This window comes from Rhipicephalus microplus, chromosome 2 (genome assembly GCF_043290135.1).
Source record: "Rhipicephalus microplus isolate Deutch F79 chromosome 2, USDA_Rmic, whole genome shotgun sequence".
Lineage (NCBI taxonomy): Eukaryota > Metazoa > Arthropoda > Arachnida > Ixodida > Ixodidae > Rhipicephalus > Rhipicephalus microplus.
The window spans coordinates 163,554,528-163,575,530 of NC_134701.1; the positions used below are offsets into that span (position 1 = coordinate 163,554,528).

The 21,003-nt window shown below is 44.1% G+C and overlaps 1 protein-coding gene across 1 annotated transcript; it reads left to right on the plus strand.

Annotated features, from left to right (window-relative positions):
• Positions 1-889: 889 nt before the first annotated feature.
• LOC119170599 (chitinase domain-containing protein 1) lies at positions 890-21,003 on the plus strand. Its single transcript, XM_037421814.2, has 9 exons — positions 890-1,027; positions 1,138-1,299; positions 1,587-1,770; positions 2,636-2,804; positions 3,962-4,054; positions 4,305-4,403; positions 7,021-7,173; positions 18,626-18,706; positions 20,664-21,003. The coding sequence occupies exons 1-9, from the start codon at positions 923-925 to the stop codon at positions 20,803-20,805; spliced, it is 1,188 nt and encodes a 395-aa protein (XP_037277711.2). The 5' UTR covers positions 890-922; the 3' UTR covers positions 20,806-21,003.

Here is a 21,003-nt window from a genome sequence, read left to right on the forward strand (position 1 = left end):
AATTCTGGCATGACTAGGCATCATTTCTTCCCGTTAGAACTGAGAAACACAAGCATTCTACACGCTGAAGAACCTGCGTATGTGTGAAGCAAATATGCAGCGCTGCAGGTATTACAGATATGCTTTTGTGTGCTTTAATCCAGCTACGGAAGATAACACGAACGCCGAATGAAAGTTCCAAGAATAACTTTGCTTGTACAACCAAGACAAACTGAACGGTAGTACACTAAAACATCACTATCTAGTCATGAGCCAGTAATAGATTAGCTGGCGTTGACTTGGAGCGAACCCGTGGAGGACTCGCCGGTGATCACCTTAGCGCAAGTCCTTCGTGATCAGGGACCTATGAAAAGTAATTTGAGATCTACGTGCTAGTGCCAACAAGATTACGTCATTTGTTGACCAGCTATTGCGTCACATCCGCTTTATTTTTTGTTCCTCCGGAAGTGTTCCCTTCTCACATAGAAGTGCCAAGCCCCGTGAGCAGCTGATCAGCCGCCATTTTTTGAACGTATGGGCTTCTGCGGAACATTCTCTGTGGGTGTTTGGCAGCTTATCCCCGGGGACAACTGTTAGGCAAATTAAATTTATTGAACTCAACTTTCTGCAAACGTAACCAACACTGGTCTAAATCCGTTGTTGCCCTAAAAACCCATATTCCAAGCTAAATTTCCCGCCTCTGTACTAAGTGCGTTAGAGTGCTCAAATGTAAAAAAAAAAACGTTAGTCAGGAAAACAAATTCAAAGTATTATAATACAAAATAAAATTCTGCACTTAATGACATTATTAGCAACAAATACATGTAGAAATTATTTACTTGTTTGTTCCACAATTTTTATTAAAATTTTAAACTGCATTGAAATCGTAGCTAGCCAATCCAATCTGAAAACTTTGTGGCAGCGCGGCTTTTTGGTTTCGAGAATGCCTATTCACGCCTTACCCGCCTTACCTTTATTTCTGGCATTATCTCTAGTTTTACACGCTGCTTATGGAACTATATCGCCGTCAGATAAAAAGAAATCTAAGGTAGGTGCCCATAAGTTGAATACATAAAGCGGTGAAGCTGAAGAGCTTTTTCAGTGTGCTTGCGTGGCATTCTTAATTAATCCTTTGGTTTCATGTTACATATATTGCAGAGCGCACAAGCGTTAGACCCCGGATCTGAGGACGTTTTCGAGCGTGATTTAGTGAAAGAAGTTTTCAAAGTCGGTGATATTTTGAAGCATCACCGCTCCTACTGCAACACGAAAACAAAAACCAGGCGTTTCGCCGGCGATGTGCTTGGCTATGTTACCCCGGTGCGTATACATGGAACCAATTTGCCTGTTCATGCGCCTATTTTATCAATAAATAATACGGATGCAGCACTGGCATTTTTAATCGCTATGGAGCCTCAGTTGGGATCGAATTTATCCACTCCGATTGGCTCCGTTCCGCGTCCCGCGTAGATAAGTCAATCGCGATCATGAAACCACATGCCGATCGGCCTCTAACGCGATCGAAAGCGCACCGTGTTACATCCGTGTATGAAATGTGGGCAACTACGTCATTTCTGCTGTCCCTGACTGCGTTTCCTGATTTGCAGTGGAACAACCGTGGATACGACATCGCCAAGATATTCGGCTCTAAGTTTCGCTTTGTTTCGCCAGTTTGGCTGCAGCTCGAGCTTTCGCAAGAAACGACGACGGGCTTTGCAGTCGCCGGACAGCATGACGTCGACGTGGGATGGGTTCAGGACGTGAAATCCGCAGGGGAAGCTGTAAGAATGGGTGAGTAGTAAGTATGACACCTTGACGGGATAGTTGGTTTATAAGTACGGAGAACGAGTCTAAAATGCGCGAAGAAGACAACACGTAAAACTATGAAAACACGCACTCACAAACCAAACGCAGACTTCCAACAAGTTGGAAGTCTGCACTTCATGTGTGTGGATGTTTTTATGTACTTACGTGTTGTGTTTTTCGCGAAGTTGAAACTTGTCTAGTGGGTAGTGAGCACAAATAAATGCGCAGTTGGTGCAGCTTGGTCGAAATGCAGATATATTTATGGTCTTTTCGAGTTGAGTGTGGAATCATTTATTTTGGGAGATGGCAAATGAACAAGAAACGACAGACACGGGCGCTAACTTCCAACTACAAATTAAGGCAGGACACCTTGAATAAGTATGAGGTGCATCACAAAAAGCAAGCAGCTGTTTGGATGGTAGTGTCATTATGTGTCATTAATTATTTTTATTGAATGGTTACCAGCTGTAAAAAGGGCATTAAATTTCTGTTTTAAAATTAACACTTAAATGGCGAGCTCATATGCATTCATAGTCATGAGCTATCATTGTTACTGGCTGAAGAAGCTCACACGCGCTCTGGTCCCAACTTTAGTTTGAGACAACCAAATTGTGAAGATTTAGTGCACACCCACATTCGCAGGAGCTGAAAAATCACCCTCTCCACGTTTACTCACATTGTGGTGGCACTCTTTTAACGTCTAGTTTCGATACACTCTTCATCACTGCAATCAAAGCTGCCATGTTAACTTTTGGAGCCCTAGTATGGTTGTAGTTAATCACATGTTCCCGTGGAATGCTCTGCCACACCGTGTAATGTGCTTCTCGGGAATGATTTCTCATTCTCCCAGTTCCTCGTGTTTTGTTTGAAAAGTGGACGCCCCAACTCCTAACGAAAGTATCCTCATCAAAGAAGAAGATGGGCGCAATGGCAAAGACATTAGTGGACGTAGCCCAAAAGAGTGGCTTCGATGGATACGTCCTGGAATTGTGGTCACAGTTTGGAGGACAGATAACTGCGTAAGTTCTTACCTGTTTGCTTTTTTTACTTATCATGGGCATCGGCTCTTTGTAAGGAAAGATACAGAAATATTCTTTAGTGATTTGTCTATAATGTCCCTGATGTAATGTCCGTGTTTTTTGTGGAAAAAAACAAGCATGTGTTATTTCACTAAGCCATAGTTCAAATACACACTGTCGAAGGTATTAAGAACCTCTGCCTGGTTAGCTGGCACTTCAAATAGTGAAAGCATTCTTGAAAAAGTAGAACGAACATTCAGCCATGTCAAACTGCCATGACTGGCAATTAAACATTGATCTCATACTGCTGCGGTCTCCTCTCTTACTTGTGCCTTTGTAGCTTGCTTTCCCCTACTCATTATTGCTGAATATATGTGCAGCCATGCAAATAAGGTAGGAATTTAGAAGAAACAGTGCTCATCTGATCATAGGATCTTCAAGTAATGTAAATACATTTGTGTGAAGTGCATTCTGTAGTTGTGTTTTTTTCATTCGCTACCAGCACATTGAAAAGGTGATTGGCCAATGCTGGAGTTGCTAGAATACAAATGTTGCCAGCATGGAGAGGCTGCTCAGAAAGCGAACTTGCTAGCTATGATGTGAAATCTCGCTGCTTTCTGTGCATCGATTCACTAAGGTAGTAGTTGCGAGACATTAGTTGGAGCACTTCGTTAGGTGAATCCATAGGACAGCGAAAAAATGTGGAGCTCATTCAGACTCGCTTATAAAATATATTTTGCCCTTAAGATTCACTCGGACTCTGATTTCGAAGATATTACCCACCTAAACTCGCTCAGACCACTGAAAATAATACTCAGCCTGACTTTTTCAAACTCTGACTCGCTGCTCAATCTGAGTCTGAGTGAGTCTCGGTGGGTCAACTCATAGGTGAGCTGGTCGACGTATGGGTTAGTCAGCGCTTTCTTTCACCTTACTTAAGTTCTTGAGCCTTTCTTTAAGGTTTATGGGGTTATATGGGGCATAATAATTAGGGGTTGTTGTGAATCTACATTATGTATGCTAATTGGTTGTTTGTTATCATCTCGACTATTAAGACACTGATATGACGGAGCATTATACAAACATTTTTTTTGTCTCTAATGATCGAGAAACTGTGTGCCTGTACAAATAACAAATGTCTCATTCTGTTCTTTTAGAGAAATGACAAAACTTGTTCAACATCTGGCCAAGGAGCTGCGAGCTGAGAACTTGGACCTGATTCTTGTCATTCCACCTGCAGTGTACCAAGGGTGAGTAAGCGTTTGTGAACATCAACAGCCATGTTTGTTGTTACGATAAGCGCAAGTTGAATATCACAAAGTCGGTGTTTTTTGCATGTGTAAGAAAATGGTGTGAACAAACCGTGCAGAAAAAGGAACAGAAGACTGGATGAGCTCCGACTTACTGATAGTTAGGGCCTGACCACTTCCTGCATCTAGTCTTGTTACCATGCCATGGTTACATGTCAGTGTGCTTTAATTCTATCTCTTGGCTCTCCAGGAACATGCCAGGAATGTTTTTGAAGAAGGACTTTGATAACTTGGTGGATCACGTGACTGCATTTAGCCTGATGACCTACGACTACTCAAGCCCACAGAGGTATAAAATTTATTCTTTCTTAATGAGATTTGCGAGCATCTTTTGACAAGACCATCTTGTGTTACTTTGCGCTTAAAATTTCTGGGCGGTTTATTAAGCCAGGCTGACTTACGTTACGGTGTATACTGGCTCTGTTTGCTTGCAAGGTTAGCGTCATCTTAGGCTTGATCAAACATCATTAAATCAGCATTTTCAACACGGAAACAAATAAAGAGCACACTGGACTAGGTCCTGTCATTCTAAATGCTGATTTAACCAAGTTTCGTTGAACCAGTCATCAACTAGCCCATCTTGCCATGCCAAGAGCACAGGGTAGGGTAACAATTTTTTTAAATCAGAATTTCATTTTTTACTTTTTTTGAAATGATACGTCCTTTCTTAACAATATATAGTGGCCTACACATTTTCGCACGCTTTCATTAAATTGAAAAGACCAGGTTTTCGGGACCAAATGACAAGTGGCCAAGCATCTTTCTTTCAGAAAGTGTGCAACCAGACTTTTCTGCCTCAAGTGATTTTTTTAAATCAGAAGCAGTAGTTTTCTCGATCTCATTAAGTTTTAAAAGAAGTACTCTAGCTACTTAAAAGCAAAAGGGGCAGCTTTTCTTTTTAACACTTGTGCCATTTACCTAATTCACTTACCTTTGTGTGTAAGATGCACACGGAGACATGGTTACTATATGCATTGATATCGAGTTTATTTGCACCTTTGGTGATTTTGTTGCGATGGGAAAAAATGTTTTCATGTGGACTTATTGAGAAAACTGTTTAGAAAGCGCAGTCTAATCGGAAACCGACAAGCTTCAGCTACTAACAGAAATGAGAGCGAGAGCACTTCAGTGTTGTCCTCTTTACATGTCATTGCACGGACAAAATGTTACATGTAATGACAATCGCTATGCTTTGATCGATGTCGAGCTTCTAAAAATTGTGATTATGAGTTACGGGTGTCTGCACAAAATGCAAAGGTACCATGGCACACGTAGTAAACACAATGGATAGTGTTCTTTGGAATGCAAACTCTCGGGATAGCTACATTTCAAACCGTTCTCTCTATTAAAATAGGGCTGCATGGCCTGAATAAACATTCTCAAGGCTGTTTAGCATACCACCAAGGCGCACTGTGACATGGTACGATAAGATTGATTGTCATTGATGGTACTGAGCCATTATAGAGTCAGAAGATATGATAAAACAAGCCAGGGAAATAAAGAAACAAGAAAAGAAGCGAAAAACTGATTCATGTGATGGTGATAAGGCAGCTTGCTAGCAATTAAACTGTTCAGTACATCTTTTTTAACAAAACATGAAATGACTTGTTTTTCTTCTTTGACTCGTAATATCTAGGAATGAATTTTTTTTTGCTACATTTGCCTCAATATCAAGAAACCTTCAAAAAACATAACCCTGCTTCTTTATCAGAATGAATCAAACATGAACCAGAATGATCTATGTATGCGGAATAGTTTTAAATACTTTGTCAGTTTTTCATTAAAATGACTTGCTTTGCTAGAAAAAATAGCCATAAAGTCGACACGAAATACAATTATAATCCTAGAATTACAATTATAATTACAAGAAGAGACACCAACGAATTAAATGAACCAAACCCGAATGCTCTACATGTAGCAGTTCCAGAAAAAATAGGTCTTAAAGGGCCCTGCAACACTTTTGAGCATGGTCAGAAAACGCTGCCAATCAGTAGTAGAGGCTACCGAGAACATGCAAGCCAAATGTTATAGCGCAGCAAATCCCTTTCTCTTCCTTCGACAAATGACAGAAGACGCTCAAAAATCACTCTTATAATGCTCATTTTTCAGCCATTGACCAATTTGAGCATGGCACGCTCGGCCGTTACAGAAATCACCACAGGAGGCCGTCACTTGTCCACGTGTGCACGCACGATCGCACTGAAAAAGCTGTGTGTTGGAAAAAAAAAAAAAGAAAGTGCTCAAGGTCATAAGGCAGGCGTGACGTTTTTTTTTTGTTTGTGCCTCCTGTTCTTCCCTGCTTAGCTTCCAGCGCTTTCGTCGGGACGAGAGAAGAGAGAATGCGATTGCAGCGTGTGACAAATATTTGCAACTCCGCCCGTACTAGACGGATACTTAAAATTTTTTCGGCATTGAATATGTGAGGCAATAAGCTTTTTCAGTGAATTTCATGGTTACTCAAAAAAGTGTTTCAGGGCCCCTTTAAAAAAGCCTCGTAATACGTGAGACGTGTAACGCCTGCCCTGTTAGTTATGCTTGAAAGCATTCGTTGATACCAGTATAGCATTTTAATTGCATTAATTTATTATATAACTCAAGGTGTCGTAAGGAACTCTGTTATTTTTACGTAATGTCTCAAGGACATCCCCAGTGAGTGCTGAAACGCAGTTTCTTGGCTCACATTTAACCAATCTTTTTACTCCTTGCTTTCTCTGTCTCAAAGAGCGAGATGAATATTGCATAATGCAGTTGTTAGAAATGTTGTAGACGTGGCCTGAACAATGCGTGGGGTATAGCAAGATAGCTTCACATTAAGCAAGCTTTGAAACGCCTCAAGTACTACGTATACCTTGAAGTACTGTTTTTCTTTAGAGTGGCATGCCCTGCAAAGCATATTTATCTTCCAGACCTGGGGCAACAAGTCCTATTCAATGGGTACGCAAGTGCGTAGAACTCCTGGCTCCTGAGAAAGGTCCTCAGCGTGCGAAGATACTTCTGGGCCTCAACTTTTATGGTTATTCGTATACAAGTGTAGGGGGTGGACCAATCCTTGGAAGCCAGTGAGTATCATGCTGCGGGAGCAGCATAAGTGTGATGTTTAGTCGAAGTGGTTATGTATGCTGTTTTGTAATTTTGCTTTGTAATCCTGAGTTGTCAGGCATATAAAACTACTCATAGGTGGGTATACTCGCTTATATGTACATCTAAAATGCCTACTAGCTTTCCAGGTGTGAGTGTGATTCAGTGCTTTCATGCTTCGCTTTCTTGCTCGCTGGCAACGACCCAACATTCATGTCTATGTCTAGACATGAATGTTGGGTCATTGCCAGCGAGCATGAAAGCTAGTCGCCATGGAGCTCCATGGAGTGAATGACTCTTCCAACTTAAATAGCACGTGTGAGTCCGTGAAAGTATAAAATATGTGAATGGATGTGAGTGATTGTGTATGAGAAATTCAATTGGAAATGCGACTGTGCGCTTGGCAGAAAAATAACTTGTCAAGTGTTCACTTTTTTCTTTGACCTGTGTCATCTAGATTTATGAAATGACATCGTTGTGGTACTCTCAGTACCATTGGTGACGATAGCGTTGTCTTTACAGACCCTTTCACCCATGTCTAGCACATTGGCGTAGCGCACTTGGATTGCATCATTTTCCTTCTGGTTAACTCATGGTTCATAAAATCCTTCTTTTTTGTCATGTACAAATAATCGAAGTGTTTTACTTGTTCTTCTAGCTAGGCAGCAGAGTGAACTCTGTGGTGTTCTGTGAGTAGGATTGGTGATTTGGTATACAGTGGTTTTGGAATGCAACGAATTTTCTCACTTTGCTAACACTCATTAGGTCCGCTGACTAGTATCTGGAGCTATTTATGGCATTCGTACAGCACTGAACGCAAGCGGTGGTAGTCGGCCTGCCTGTGAAGTTGCGCTCAGGGCCTTGGTATGTTTAAATTTCAGTAGGCAACGTACTTGTCACACTTTTCTGAATTTTCGAACTAGCATACCCGAAGGATTATTGCGAAGAACTGACGCAAGGTGACAGAAAAAATGGGGATTCTGCACTGGGCTCCAGTGTTTTTATTGTTCACATATCTTGAGGATCAGTGTCATGAACCGACACAGGACAAAAGGAGATATTTCCTCTTCTCTTTTGTTGTCCCCTATAGTTTCTTTTTGCTAAGTCTCAAAGTATGCAATACCATATAGCTAGCCAGTCTGTTTTTCTTTTAAACTAGCATGACCTATGCTGCATGTGACATTACAGGGAAACCCCTTTATAAGAGACACTGATATAAGAGACTAATAGTTATAAAACACACCAGTGTGCCTACAGTAAAATATGGGATCATAAGAAAATGCATGCATGCTACCCTTTGTAAGAGACATCTCATATAAAAGATAGGAATTGCTGCCCAGAGCATGCCTCTTATAATGGGGTTCAACTGTATGGCTTTGCTGTTACAGTGAAGAATAATACCCTAACCTCTAAACTTACCTAAGTAAGTTTGAACTCGGGGGTTGAGGCCTGCATGTGATTTGTAAGCGTCTGACCGTGCATCCCAAAGTGATCGCTGCTGCCCGTGTTTCAGAATATGCAACACTATTTGCATTGTAGAAGCAGTCTAATTTGGACATGTGTCTGTCTCTGTACAATCGGTGACCATCTTCAAGCAATTTCACATGGACTGGCTGTGGGTTGCATGAACTTGGCAACAGTAATAGCATAGTTTTTAAAGAGTCTTCCACAAGAACAAAAATTATTTAGGCACATTAATATGTGCATTAGTGCTAGAGATTTGGTGCTCTCCAACGAAGAGGAGCTCAGGAGCGGATGCTCGCATACTTGTTACCTGCACGAAATTGGGTTTTAAGGATGAATAAATAGCTGCCATTATATGAAGACACAGAGGCAGTGTGGTGGTGATCGTCATCTAAGGTTCATTACCGGCAGATTTTCTGACATCTGCTGTACTATTCAAAAGTTATGAAGGCCGAAACTATCTTCTTGAAGAGTCACACAGGCCCTTTTTTAGTGAGAATGTCGGACTGTGTTCCTGCTTTGCTTGTGGAAATAAAGTCTGCTCGATGTCGTTCATTGTTGTCCTTCGCACGTCTTATAATGGGAAGTTTTTTCTTAATTCCTGAAGGCAGGTATCAGTCATAGTTGGAAGATGTCTGCTAGCACGTGTTGCTTCTAAACGAAGGTTACAGTTTCAAGGCTTTTTCAAATTACATATCCACAAATGCACTTGAGTAACTTTTTACTTTCTCTTTAAATGGGTCAAATCCAACGTAAAAACTAACTCAGATAAGGCTGTATTTGTACATACATGCTATCAACTTCCCTCTATAACAGTAATAATAAATTAATAATTAATATCGATAATTTATTATACTAGAGTATATATATGCCTACTAGAGTATCTATGCCTACTATATATGCTTACTATAGAATATATATATATATATATATATATATATATATATTGTTACGCCACGTATGTGCCGGACGAAGAAGGAAAAAGAAGCAAGGGGTGTGGAAGAAGAAGATCATCATCATCTGCCTGCGCCGATACGGCTCGTCCCTCGAACCGTGTATCAATAAACCCCCAGACGCCTACTGAGGTCGTAACAGAGTGGTGGAAGGTGCTGGGTATAGGAACCAACGACGGGACCGCTACCCCTCGGATTTCGCCGGAGTCGTCGCCTCGCCGGCCTGCCTCCTTCTTTGGCCATCATGCCTGACGAAACAGAAGCTCGGGAACCAGTCCCCAGCAGTTCTTGGCCGTATCACAGAGAGCCACGAACCTTCTCCGGGAGGGCCAATGACGACGTGGACTCATGGCTCAAACATTTCAAGCGAGTAAGCAACTGCAACAAATGGGATGCTGCCTCCCAACTGTCACGCGTTGTTTTCTACCTCACTGATGTTGCCCTCGTTTGGTATGAGAACCATGAAGATATTCTGACAACATGGGAACGCTTTGTTGAAGAAATCAAGAAGTGTTTCGGCAACTCAGCTGCAAAAAAGAAGCTTGCCGAGCAGAGTCTTGCACAGAGGGCCCAGCTATCCGGTGAGACCTGCACCGTGTATACTGAAGAGATTTTGAGGCTGTGTAGGGAAGTCGATTCCAGCATGTCGGAAGAGGACAAGGTGGGGCATTTGCTGAAGGGAATTGCAGAAGATGTTTACAACTTCCTTATTAGCAGGGAAAGCCTGACTTCAGTGTCTGACGTTGTACGGCACTGCCGCACGTTTGAAACCCTGAAGCAGCGCAGAATAGCGCCTAAGTTTGGTCGTCTGGCAAATGTCACCTCAGTAGCCAGCATAGAAGCGGCCTCAACTGGTGACCTTTCGGCAACCATCCGCCAAATTGTTCGGGAAGAGTTACTCAGACATGGCGAAATGACACGTGAACGGGCAGCTGCCACGTCTCCATCCTATTTCCCGCAGGACACCACTGCCCCACAGCTTACAGTTTATGAACATCCATCCGTCAACGCAACGGAGGTTGCAGGGCCTCGGCGTATTCAGCAGTCAAGTCCGGTTTTTTACGAGCGATCACAGTACCCTCAACGTTTCCGTTCCGTACGCCCATACCACCCACCGACAACTGATTTCATTGAATCTCGGGCTTACGCGAACGCTCGCAGACGTGAACACTTCGAAGAACGGCGACGACCTCGTCCTGCGCCTGTGTGCTACAACTGTGGTCTGACTGGTCACATATCGAGGTATTGCGATCGTTCGCGCATACCACGCTATGATCAGTGGACAAGCTTGACCGATAAACCTGCTGTCCCACCTTTTCAAGGACACTGGCCCACCGACTCAAGACCCGGCAGCAGCTTCTGGCACGGACACCGGCGCAACAACTCCCCTGCCTCTGATCGAAGTGTGACGCCACCTCCTGCGCCTCGATCCCACCGGTCTCCATCGCCACGGCGCCGCCCATCGTCACCACATCAGGAAAACTAAACAGTGCGGCCGATGGGGGTGAGGTCGCTGGTGACTTGCTGCAAAACGAAATACCCCCGTCTGTGTTGATGTTCAAGAACAAGGTAGAAGTTTTTGTTGATGGTGTGTGTACGATGGCTTTGGTGGATACTGGTGCTACAGTTTCGATTATGAGTGCTGCTTTTAAACACCGTTTAGGACAAAAGGTGATGTTTTTGTGGGAGAAGGCAACAACATTCTGTGGCGTTGGTGGTAACTCGCTGTGTCCCATTGGTGTCTGTACCGCAGAAGTGTGCTTGGGTGATCAAGTGTTTGTCACAGAGTTTACGATTCTTCCAAGGAGCACACACGACATAATCCTGGGGATTGACTTCCTTCGAATGTGTGGCGCCACTGTTGATTGTAGAAATGGAGAGGTGTACATATGTGATGCTGCCCCTGGAGAACTATTAGAGAATTCAGACAGGGAGCACGGTGCGCTCCGGGTCAGTGAAGATAGCATTGTGCCGGCATTCTCTGCAGTCTGTGTTCCTGTATACTCTTCACGCATTGAAAACAGTGACAGTGCGTTCGACGCATTAGTGGAGCCCTTTCATCTCAGTTGCATTAAGAAGAACACATTGGTGCCGCATTGCATAGTGTCACTCGTTCAAGGACGCACAGGACTATGGGCGGTAAACTGTTCAGCTGAGTCGGTGGTTCTACCAGGAGGACTGAAGCTTGCCAAGTTCAAAACATACTCACCGATGGCAGTGGCTGCCCTCAGTGATGCTCCAGGTGGGGCCTCAGCCAATACTTCTACGGCCGATTCAAAACTTTTACCTATGATCGACAAGTCACTTACTACTGACAAACGCCGCATGCTTCTGGACGTTTTGTCGAAATACGTGGCGATTTTCGATTTTTCCCATGACCATGCGCCCTCGATTCCCGCGTCTCGGATTCTCCACAGGATAAACACGGGAACAGCACAGCCCATCCGCCAGAAACCCTACCGAGTGTCGCCGTCTGAGCGCAAGATAATTGATGAACAAGTGCGTGATATGCTGCAGAAGGGTGTCATTCGAGAATCATCGAGTCCTTGGGCGGCTCCCGTGATTCTAGTCAAAAAGAAGGATGGTACCTGGAGATTCTGTGTGGACTATCGCCGTCTAAACTCCGTCACAAAGAGAGATGTCTACCCTCTCCCACGCATTGATGACGCTCTAGACTGCCTCCATTCAGCATCCTACTTTTCGTCCATAGACTTACGCTCAGGCTATTGGCAAATACCTGTGCATTCAATGGACAAAGAAAAGACGGCTTTCGTTACTCCGGATGGACTATATGAATTTAACGTGATGCCTTTTGGTCTATGTAACGCGCCCGCTACATTTGAAAGATTCATGGACACCATTCTGCGCGGCCTGAAGTGGAACATCTGTATGTGTTATCTTGACGACGTTGTTATCTTCGGGCGTACATTCAGTGAACATAACGAAAGGGTAGAGCTGGTTTTGAAATGTATTCGAAATGCTGGCTTGGTTCTTAATGCAAAGAAGTGTCATTTCGGAGCTCGACAAACACTGGTGCTGGGACATCTCGTCAACAAGGATGGCATCAGGCCCGACCCGAATAAGACGGCGGCTGTTAGAGCTTTTAAACCACCTGGCTCAGTGAAGGAGCTTCGGAGCTTCTTGGGCCTCTGCTCTTACTTTCGCCGATTTATTCCCGCCTTTGCAGAAGTTGCCTTTCCACTGACCTGTCTTCTCCGCCAAGGTGCTAGTTTTGAATGGACTCCTGATTGTGAAACTTCTTTCAACCAACTGAAGTTCTTGCTCACGTCGCAGCCTATCCTGCGGCACTTCGATCCTTCTGCGGCGACTGAAGTTCACACCGACGCAAGCGGCATTGGCATAGGTGCAGTCCTGATACAGCGATGTAATCAAGTGGAACACGTAATCGCATATGCCAGTCGTACTTTAAGTAAGCCGGAACGCAATTACACTGTGACCGAACAAGAATGCCTTGCACTCGTCTTCGCTGTGCAGCGATTCCGCTCATACCTATACGGTCGTCCTTTCCAAGTAGTTACGGATCATCATTCTTTGTGCTGGCTTATCAACCTTCGGGATCCGTCAGGCCGTCTAGCACGCTGGGCCCTCCGGCTGCAAGAGTACAACTTCACGGTATCGTACAAGAGCGGCAGGAAACACGCGGACGCAGACTGCCTTTCAAGGATGCCAGTTGATGCTACAGTTTGCGACGCTGACGATTTCGATCATCTGATTGCGTCCGTAGCACCAGCGTTCCCGGATAAGGCCACCTTTGAAACTGAGCAGCGGAAGGACGTGAGTTTGAATCCGTTATTCGTGGTCGCACAAGCATCCACTCCGGAAAGCCGCTTTTGCGTCCGTGATGGTCTACTGTACAAGAAATCCATCTCCGGCACCGGTTCCCGCTTCCTGCTGGTGGTTCCAGAGGCACTACGGTCATCTGTTTTGTACGCCATGCATGATGACGCCACTTCAGGTCACCTCGGAACGACGCGCACTCTTCATCGTACCCAGGAACGCTTCTACTGGCCACGTATGCGCCAGTCAGTTGAGTTGTACGTGGCCAGTTGTGCGCAATGCCAGGCGCACAAATCTCTCTCAGCAGCTCCGGCCGGACACCTACAACCTGTGACGCCTCCCAGTTCTCCGTTCGAACAAATTGGCATTGACCTGGTGGGCCCTTTTCCGCGTTCATCGAAAGGCAACAGATGGATTGTGGTATGTGCTGACCATCTTACTCGGTACTGCGAGACTGCTGCCCTGCCATCCGCGACTGCTGGTCAAGTGTCGTCCTTCCTTCTCCATTCTATCATACTGCGTCATGGGCCCCCTCGCGTCATCATAAGTGACCGTGGACGTCAATTCACGGCAGACGTTGTCGAACAACTTCTCCGTATGTGTGGCTCAGAGCTCAGACACTCGACGCCTTATCACCCGCAGACGAATGGTCTCGTCGAGCGAACAATTCGAACACTGGTGAATATGCTTTCTATGTACGTTGCTTCGAACCACAAGAACTGGGACGATGTCTTGCCGTTCGTCACATACGCGTTTAATACTTCCCAACATGAGACCACCGGCTACAGCCCGTTCTTCCTCCTCTATGTTCGACCCCCCCGTTATACTCTGGATACAATATTTTCCTTCTCTGATCGGGACCAATCAGAAATCTCCCTAGCAGAAACTCTTTCTCTCGCCGAAGAAGCTCGTCGTCTTGCTCGTTTACGTACAATAGCCTCGCAAGACAGATCGAAAGTTCGTTATGACAGCAAGCACCGGCAGGCCACATATATTCCGGGAGATCTCGTGTTGGTGTGGAAGCCTTTACGCAAACGTGGCTTGTGCCAAAAACTGCTCGCGCACTACATCGGACCTTTTGTTATCCTTGACCGCCTGAGCGCAGTCGACTACCGCATCGCACGTCTTACAGCTAGCGGGAGACGTTCCAGAAAGACAGAGGTCACGCATGTCGCTCGCCTGAAGCCTTTCAGTCAACGCGACACTGCATGAAACGCGCGGCGCGCTTTGTCTGCGAGGGGGGAAATGTTACGCCACGTATGTGCCGGACGAAGAAGGAAAAAGAAGCAAGGGGTGTGGAAGAAGAAGATCATCATCATCTGCCTGCGCCGATACGGCTCGTCCCTCGAACCGTGTATCAATAAACCCCCAGACGCCTACTGAGGTCGTAACAATATATATATATATATATATATATATATATATATATATATTGTCACATTGTCACATTCGTACTCGAAGGCATCCATCTGTTTCCTGGATGTAACAGTATCCCTTTGCGGCCAAAAATTATTTACTAAAATATACAGAAAACCCACCGACGCTCACCGATACCTTCATTTCAAAAGCAGCCATGTAAAACATTGTAAGACGAGTATACCCTACAGTCAAGCACTTCGTTTCAAAAGACTGTGCTCTGAAAATTCAGACTTTGTTGAAAACTGTGGTAAGCTTCGTGATGCCCTAACTGTACAACAGTACCCGCCTCAGATTATCGACAACGTGATTATGCGCGCCGATGCAATTGACCGAAGAGCGCTTCTAAAATCAAATAAAGAACCTGCGCACCGGAAACACATCAATTTAATTCTGACACATTCTCCGTCAATTCTAAATGCTAACGCGATCCTCAAAAAGCACTACAACATACTAATGCAGAGCAATCGTCTCAAAGACGTCTTCCCGGAGCCTCCACGAGCAGTTTACCGCCGATCGAGAAACCTACGAGACATACTTACGTCATCCAAACTATCAACGCCAGCCCCAGTGGAGTGTCACCCATGCAACAAGGCACGCTGCAAGGTGTTCCCCCACATGACCACGTCGCGTATTGTTAAGAGCTCTGCGCCGAACTTCACTCTCTAAATAAAAGGCAATTTCGACTGTGACACGAGCAATGCAATCTACTTCCTCCAATGCTCATTGTGTGACCTCCAATATATTGGCCAAACAGAGACAGCTTTCCGGTTGCGCTTTAATAATCACAGGTCACACGTCAGGTGCCTGCCTAGCCTTCCCCTGTCCAAACACCTCGCTACCCCAGGCCACTCTTTCGACAACATAACTGCCACAATACTCGAATCTGGTTTCAAATCGCACTACGAAAGAGAAGTTCGTGAATCTTTTCTTATTCATAAATTTAACGCCATAGCGTCTGGAATAAACGAAAACCCAGGGAGGCTTACGTTTTTACCGGAAAATCAGATAAATCAACCGCCGTAGCCCACATACACGTTTGTCCACTGCCGTGATTACGTTGCGGTGTCATTGTTGACACATTAGTTAGTTGACCAGAATGCATGCACACTCTGTTACCACATTTGTGACATCAATGGTGATATTATGCTTATGTATATTTCACTGACAACGAACGTAACTTACCATGGCATAGCCTTTTTTTGTTCATTCACAAATGTTGCGATATCACAAGTGTCCATCATATTATTTGTATCTATGCTTTCAAGTCACCTTGCCCTACCATATTCTGTATAGCGCGCTGCTGCTCCGCTATCAACAAAATGCTGCGCATGTCTGAATATCTTTTTGTTAACATGTATGTCAATATTGCTAAGAGGGATGATTCAACATTGGGGGCCCCCATGCTATGTCTTTAAGAAGTGCGTGTTAGTGTAATATGCACGTATGCCCTGACGAAGGCCGGTCCCTGGCCGTAACGTTGGCAATAAAGCATCGTTTTTTGTTTGCTCGTTCGCTTCTTCTGGTGATTTATAACTCGACCGGAATCCAGGAAGACTTTCAAGAAATATATATATATATATTTATATATATATATATATATATATATATATATATATATATATATATATATATATATATATATATATATATATATATATATATATATGTATGTATATATATAAAGAGAGAGAGAGAGAGAGAGAGTACATGTGCCGACAGAGCCCTATTTGAGCTTGTTCCGGTTCTGGATTTCGCCCATTTTGAAAAAGCTCAATTGTTTTTTAAGCAACACATAGAAGGTGTCCTCTACACTTTTTAGCGTAGGTGAAAATGGTTGGTAGTGTACTCAGGGACTGAAAATTTGACTTGAGGGACATAATTTTGACTTGTATACCTACATCATAGCCAGCTTTCCCTTTAACGGGCACCTCGTTGCAGTTGTCTAGTGGCTGAGGCACTCGGCTGCTGACCCGCAGGTCGGGGGATCGAATCCCAGCTGCGGCGGCTGCATTTTCAATGCGGGGAAAAACGCCGTAGGTCTGTGTGCTTATATTTGGGTGCACGTTAAAGAGCTTCATGTGGTCGAAATTTCCGGAGCCCTCCACTACGGCGTCTCTCATAATCATATAGTGGTTTTGGGACGTTAAATCCCAAATATCAATCAATCAATTAACCCTTTAGCGGGCACATTTGCAGCCACGTGACTCATGGCTGCTATGAGCAGTCATAATGAAAAAAATGTCGCATTTCAATGCGCGAGTACTGTACATTGTTACAACTCTAGCTGTGTTGTATAGTCGGAAGTTTTCCGGTGTTGGCTGAGCAGTTCCGAGACGGGCGTTGACAGGGTTCGTTATCTCCAGATGACATGAAATAGTGCTGAGGTCCTTTTGACATATTCTCAAAATTTTTTTAGCATGAGCATTTGGGCACGAGCCCTAATGCTCGTGTTGAATGCCAGAATTATTCAGTGCCAGAAGGGATCGAAAGAGATGCTACAGAACATGTTTCCGTACAGTACTACTATTACGATATAGAAATAGAAAACACTGCATTGTTAGACTGTGTAGGTGGCTGTATCTCTATTGATTGATAAGTGGGGTTTAACGTCTCAAAACCACCATATGATTATGAGAAACTCCGTAGTGGAGGGCTCCGGAAATTTCGACCACCTGGGGTTCTTTAACGTGCACCCAAATCTGAGCACACGGGCCTACAACATTTCCGCCTCCATCAAAAATGCAGCTGCCGCAGCCGAGATTCGATCCCGCGACCTGCGGGTCAGCAGCCGAGTAGCTTAGCCACTAGACCACCGTGGCGGAGCGGCTGTATCTCTATTGTAGTACTAATATTAGTGTAACTGGCATCATGTCATCAAATTGGTCTTTCAAGCACTTTCTAAGAAAGAATGATGCCCATCTATTTGCCTTGTTGCAATGATCTCAAAAATTTTCAATGAAGGGCAGTATTTTAGTTCTGGCTGTAGAGAGGAAAGCAATAATTTCAGTATTACTAGGAATACATCAAATAAACTAATTTTTGCTCTTTGCGTAGCATGCTTTGTGGAGACACTTTGCGACAATATAAAAGGCAAGCAAAAACACCCAGAGCATGCATGCATTTAGTTTGAACATAATTAAAAGAAAGGTGTTCAGTACAAATATGGCTGCTGTGCAAAGAGAATGTGGTCTTGACCTTGGTAACTTGGTTGATGTGTTCGGTGGTCGTATTGTTATCATATGCATATGCTAACAAAGCCATATGGTTGTTGAGACGCGTCGCTCGGCAGAGCTGCGCAAGTGAACAACTCGCGTCCCAAACAACAACTTACTTTTATTATCACCCTTCCTCTCGAAGATAACTTTCTCGTGCGGGCGCATGCGCTCTCTGCACCGCACGCAGAAGCACCGCTTTGCGTCACCACATGGTCATATTCCGTCTTTATCTTCTTACAAAAGCGGGACCAATGCCCCTGGGCCTGTTACATTTTATCTAGCATGGCACAGCCAGCGGTTCATGTCATCTCGTGGAAGACATTATGTCCTGATTTCAGCACATTGTATAAACATGGTTCACTGCAAGCCACTAGAAGCTTGCTTGTGGGCTGCATGCGGCATAGATAGGCATCATTCTTTCTTAGAAAGTGCTTGAATAAGTTGTCCTTATCCACAACAAACTCAAGGTTTATATCCAGTTTTTGACTCGCTAGGTTCTCTCATACCAAGCGGCTGAATTAATTACTCGTCTCCGTGTACTGGTTATGAGTATGCTTACTTTAACGACATGTGATATTTTACAGATTCCTACAAGAGCTCTCTAAAAGCAAGAAGCACTTGATAAACTGGGATAATGAAGCGTCGGAGCATTATTTCGAGTACAAGTGAGTTTCTTGTGTACTTTATATGCAAAGTGATCGAGTTTACAGCTTTGCTGAGGAGATGTGTTAGAAATCGGAAGAATAACAATCGGGTTGTCAAGTAGGTGACGACGGACTAGCCGGCACTTTGACTGATCCAGCTAGAAACTACTTCAGTAACAAACTTAAGGAGGGTATAGTGAGCAGACTTGCACTTGATAGTTAGTGAAAGAACAACTTTGGGGCTGCAAACAACAATGTGGCCAAACAGCGGCTGTTGGACTGACTCAGAATGCAAGTGGCGGTCCATTCACTATACCATGCTTTGCGGGACGTTCGAGATGCAGGCTGTCGTCCCAAATTCTGGCGTGTCGAGCAAGTCTTGAATGTTAACACAGGATAGCATCTGAAGACGCTGTGCACATCGCTATGCCTAGACACAAAATGTCAAGTGAAGATCGCAAAACAGACATGAATCAACGGGGCACTGCCCCCCCTCGCAAAAAAAGCGTCGTCCGGTTGCTGAAAACAAGACAATGGGATCAAAGCAAGAAACATGCATGTAATAAAGGGTAGGAGATAAAAATGTCTTTCAGTCCACTAACGCCTAAAAAACTTTTGAGCCGTATGATGTGGACTTTTTCTGGCCACTCTAATCGTTACTGTGATTGTTTCACTCCACTGGGCATAATTTCGCAGACTAGGAACCTGAGTCGTTGGGTTATCTTGTCGGCCCCAAATTCCTTGCACAGGAGCTTCTCACCGAGTCGGTGTCCACGCCGTAATGTGGTCACCACTACTCTTGGTCTAGTCACTGTAGGCTCTTGGGCATTGTTGTATTGCTGTTTAATATGCATTCGAGCAAGCTGGCAGGCTTCATTGGTAGGCTTCCCCAGAGCAGAGGTTTCATAACCAGCACTTGGGCTCGAATAACAAAAATTATAGCCTTGCACGTGATGGTTATATTATGTCATCATGATGCACTTAATTATGATGATCTGTGAGTTTTTATTGCAAAAATACCAGAAGCAACTAAGATTTCCAAGAAGAACCGGCCTAATAATTGCATGAACTATCTGTGTAGCCACCATTAACTCAATTGCAATTTTATTTGGTGATGTGAACTTGTCGACATTGACAAAGGTATGTCTACATTATAAAATGGGTCCTGCGAAGTATAGACTGTGATGCAATAAAAAGGCACCATTGCCTTTGAATGCTTCATCCGGTTTTTGCATTTTGATGTGGTACCGGAGATGTCAAATGGAGGAGGGGGATTTGCTAACCCCCAAGCTTTAGCAGTCTTTAATTAGTAGTTGAATTTTATTGCAGACATGCTGGAATGAACCGTGCATTTTTAATCTTCTAAAATTTTTTTTGATGATGAAAACTTTATCCTACGTGCCTCACTCAAATGGTATACGCGGCTTGTGTCCCCCCTTCCCCCAGGTATTTAGGGAACCTAACCCTCTGGGTTTTTGCACCCATAGGCTGTACATCTTTTGTTTAAGATTCATTTGTGCTCTTGCAGTCACTTAATCATCAGCTACGTGCCCTTTAGTGTGGAAACCTGGGCTTGTTATAAGTTCAGTGTAGTCTTGAGAAACATAGCTTGTAGGAAGAAGGATGGAAGGACATACGAAAATGCACTCAAGGCATTGTCACACTCATAACTATTGTTCTCAATGTGTCTTATTACTCTTAGCCAAAACTGAATGTCGTAATGATACAAATACTTCTAGTGAAAAAAAAAATGGGTGGAAAGCATAGATGTGCTCTTCAAGTGCACAGGGGCGACTTTTGACCGACAGTGACGACTTCTAAAATCGACATTCAGAAAAAAATATGGTCACCACTAATGACACATTAGTTCACTTCACTCCCGATTTTAGTTTGCCGTGATTCAGGCTAGATAAAAGCTCCTGCTGTAGCTTATCACACAGTTCCCTGTCACAATTCTCATTTTTCGCTTTCATCTTAGGTTGCAAGATGGCAAGCGGACAGTCTTCTACCCCACCCTGCACTCAATCAACGAGCGAGTGAAGTTAGCAGAATCTCTAGGCACTGGTCTGGCCATCTGGGAGCTGGGCCAGGGCTTGGATTACTTCTACGACCTTCTTTAGGTGGGACAGCTGTCCTGCATATAGAGTGTCAGGTTATTTCACTTGTGGATTCAAGTGAACTGCCTTGGTTGGTACGTCGCTTCATCATCTTTCAGCTGGACAATCACTGCCTGTTTTACGCACCGTTCTGTAAGAACCAAGATTGTTTTGTGCATTCTACATCTTGTTAAGTCTTATAAAAATACTTAGTCGTGTTTC

Bases quoted from the DNA above. Each gene is read 5' to 3' on its own strand.
- LOC119170599 (XM_037421814.2), top strand. From the start codon at position 923: ATGCCTATTCACGCCTTACCCGCCTTACCTTTATTTCTGGCATTATCT. The intron at 1,771-2,635 runs GTGAGTAGTAAG...TCATTCTCCCAG, and splicing joins AGGGGAAGCTGTAAGAATGG to TTCCTCGTGTTTTGTTTGAA. The intron at 2,805-3,961 runs GTAAGTTCTTAC...CTGTTCTTTTAG, and splicing joins TTTGGAGGACAGATAACTGC to AGAAATGACAAAACTTGTTC.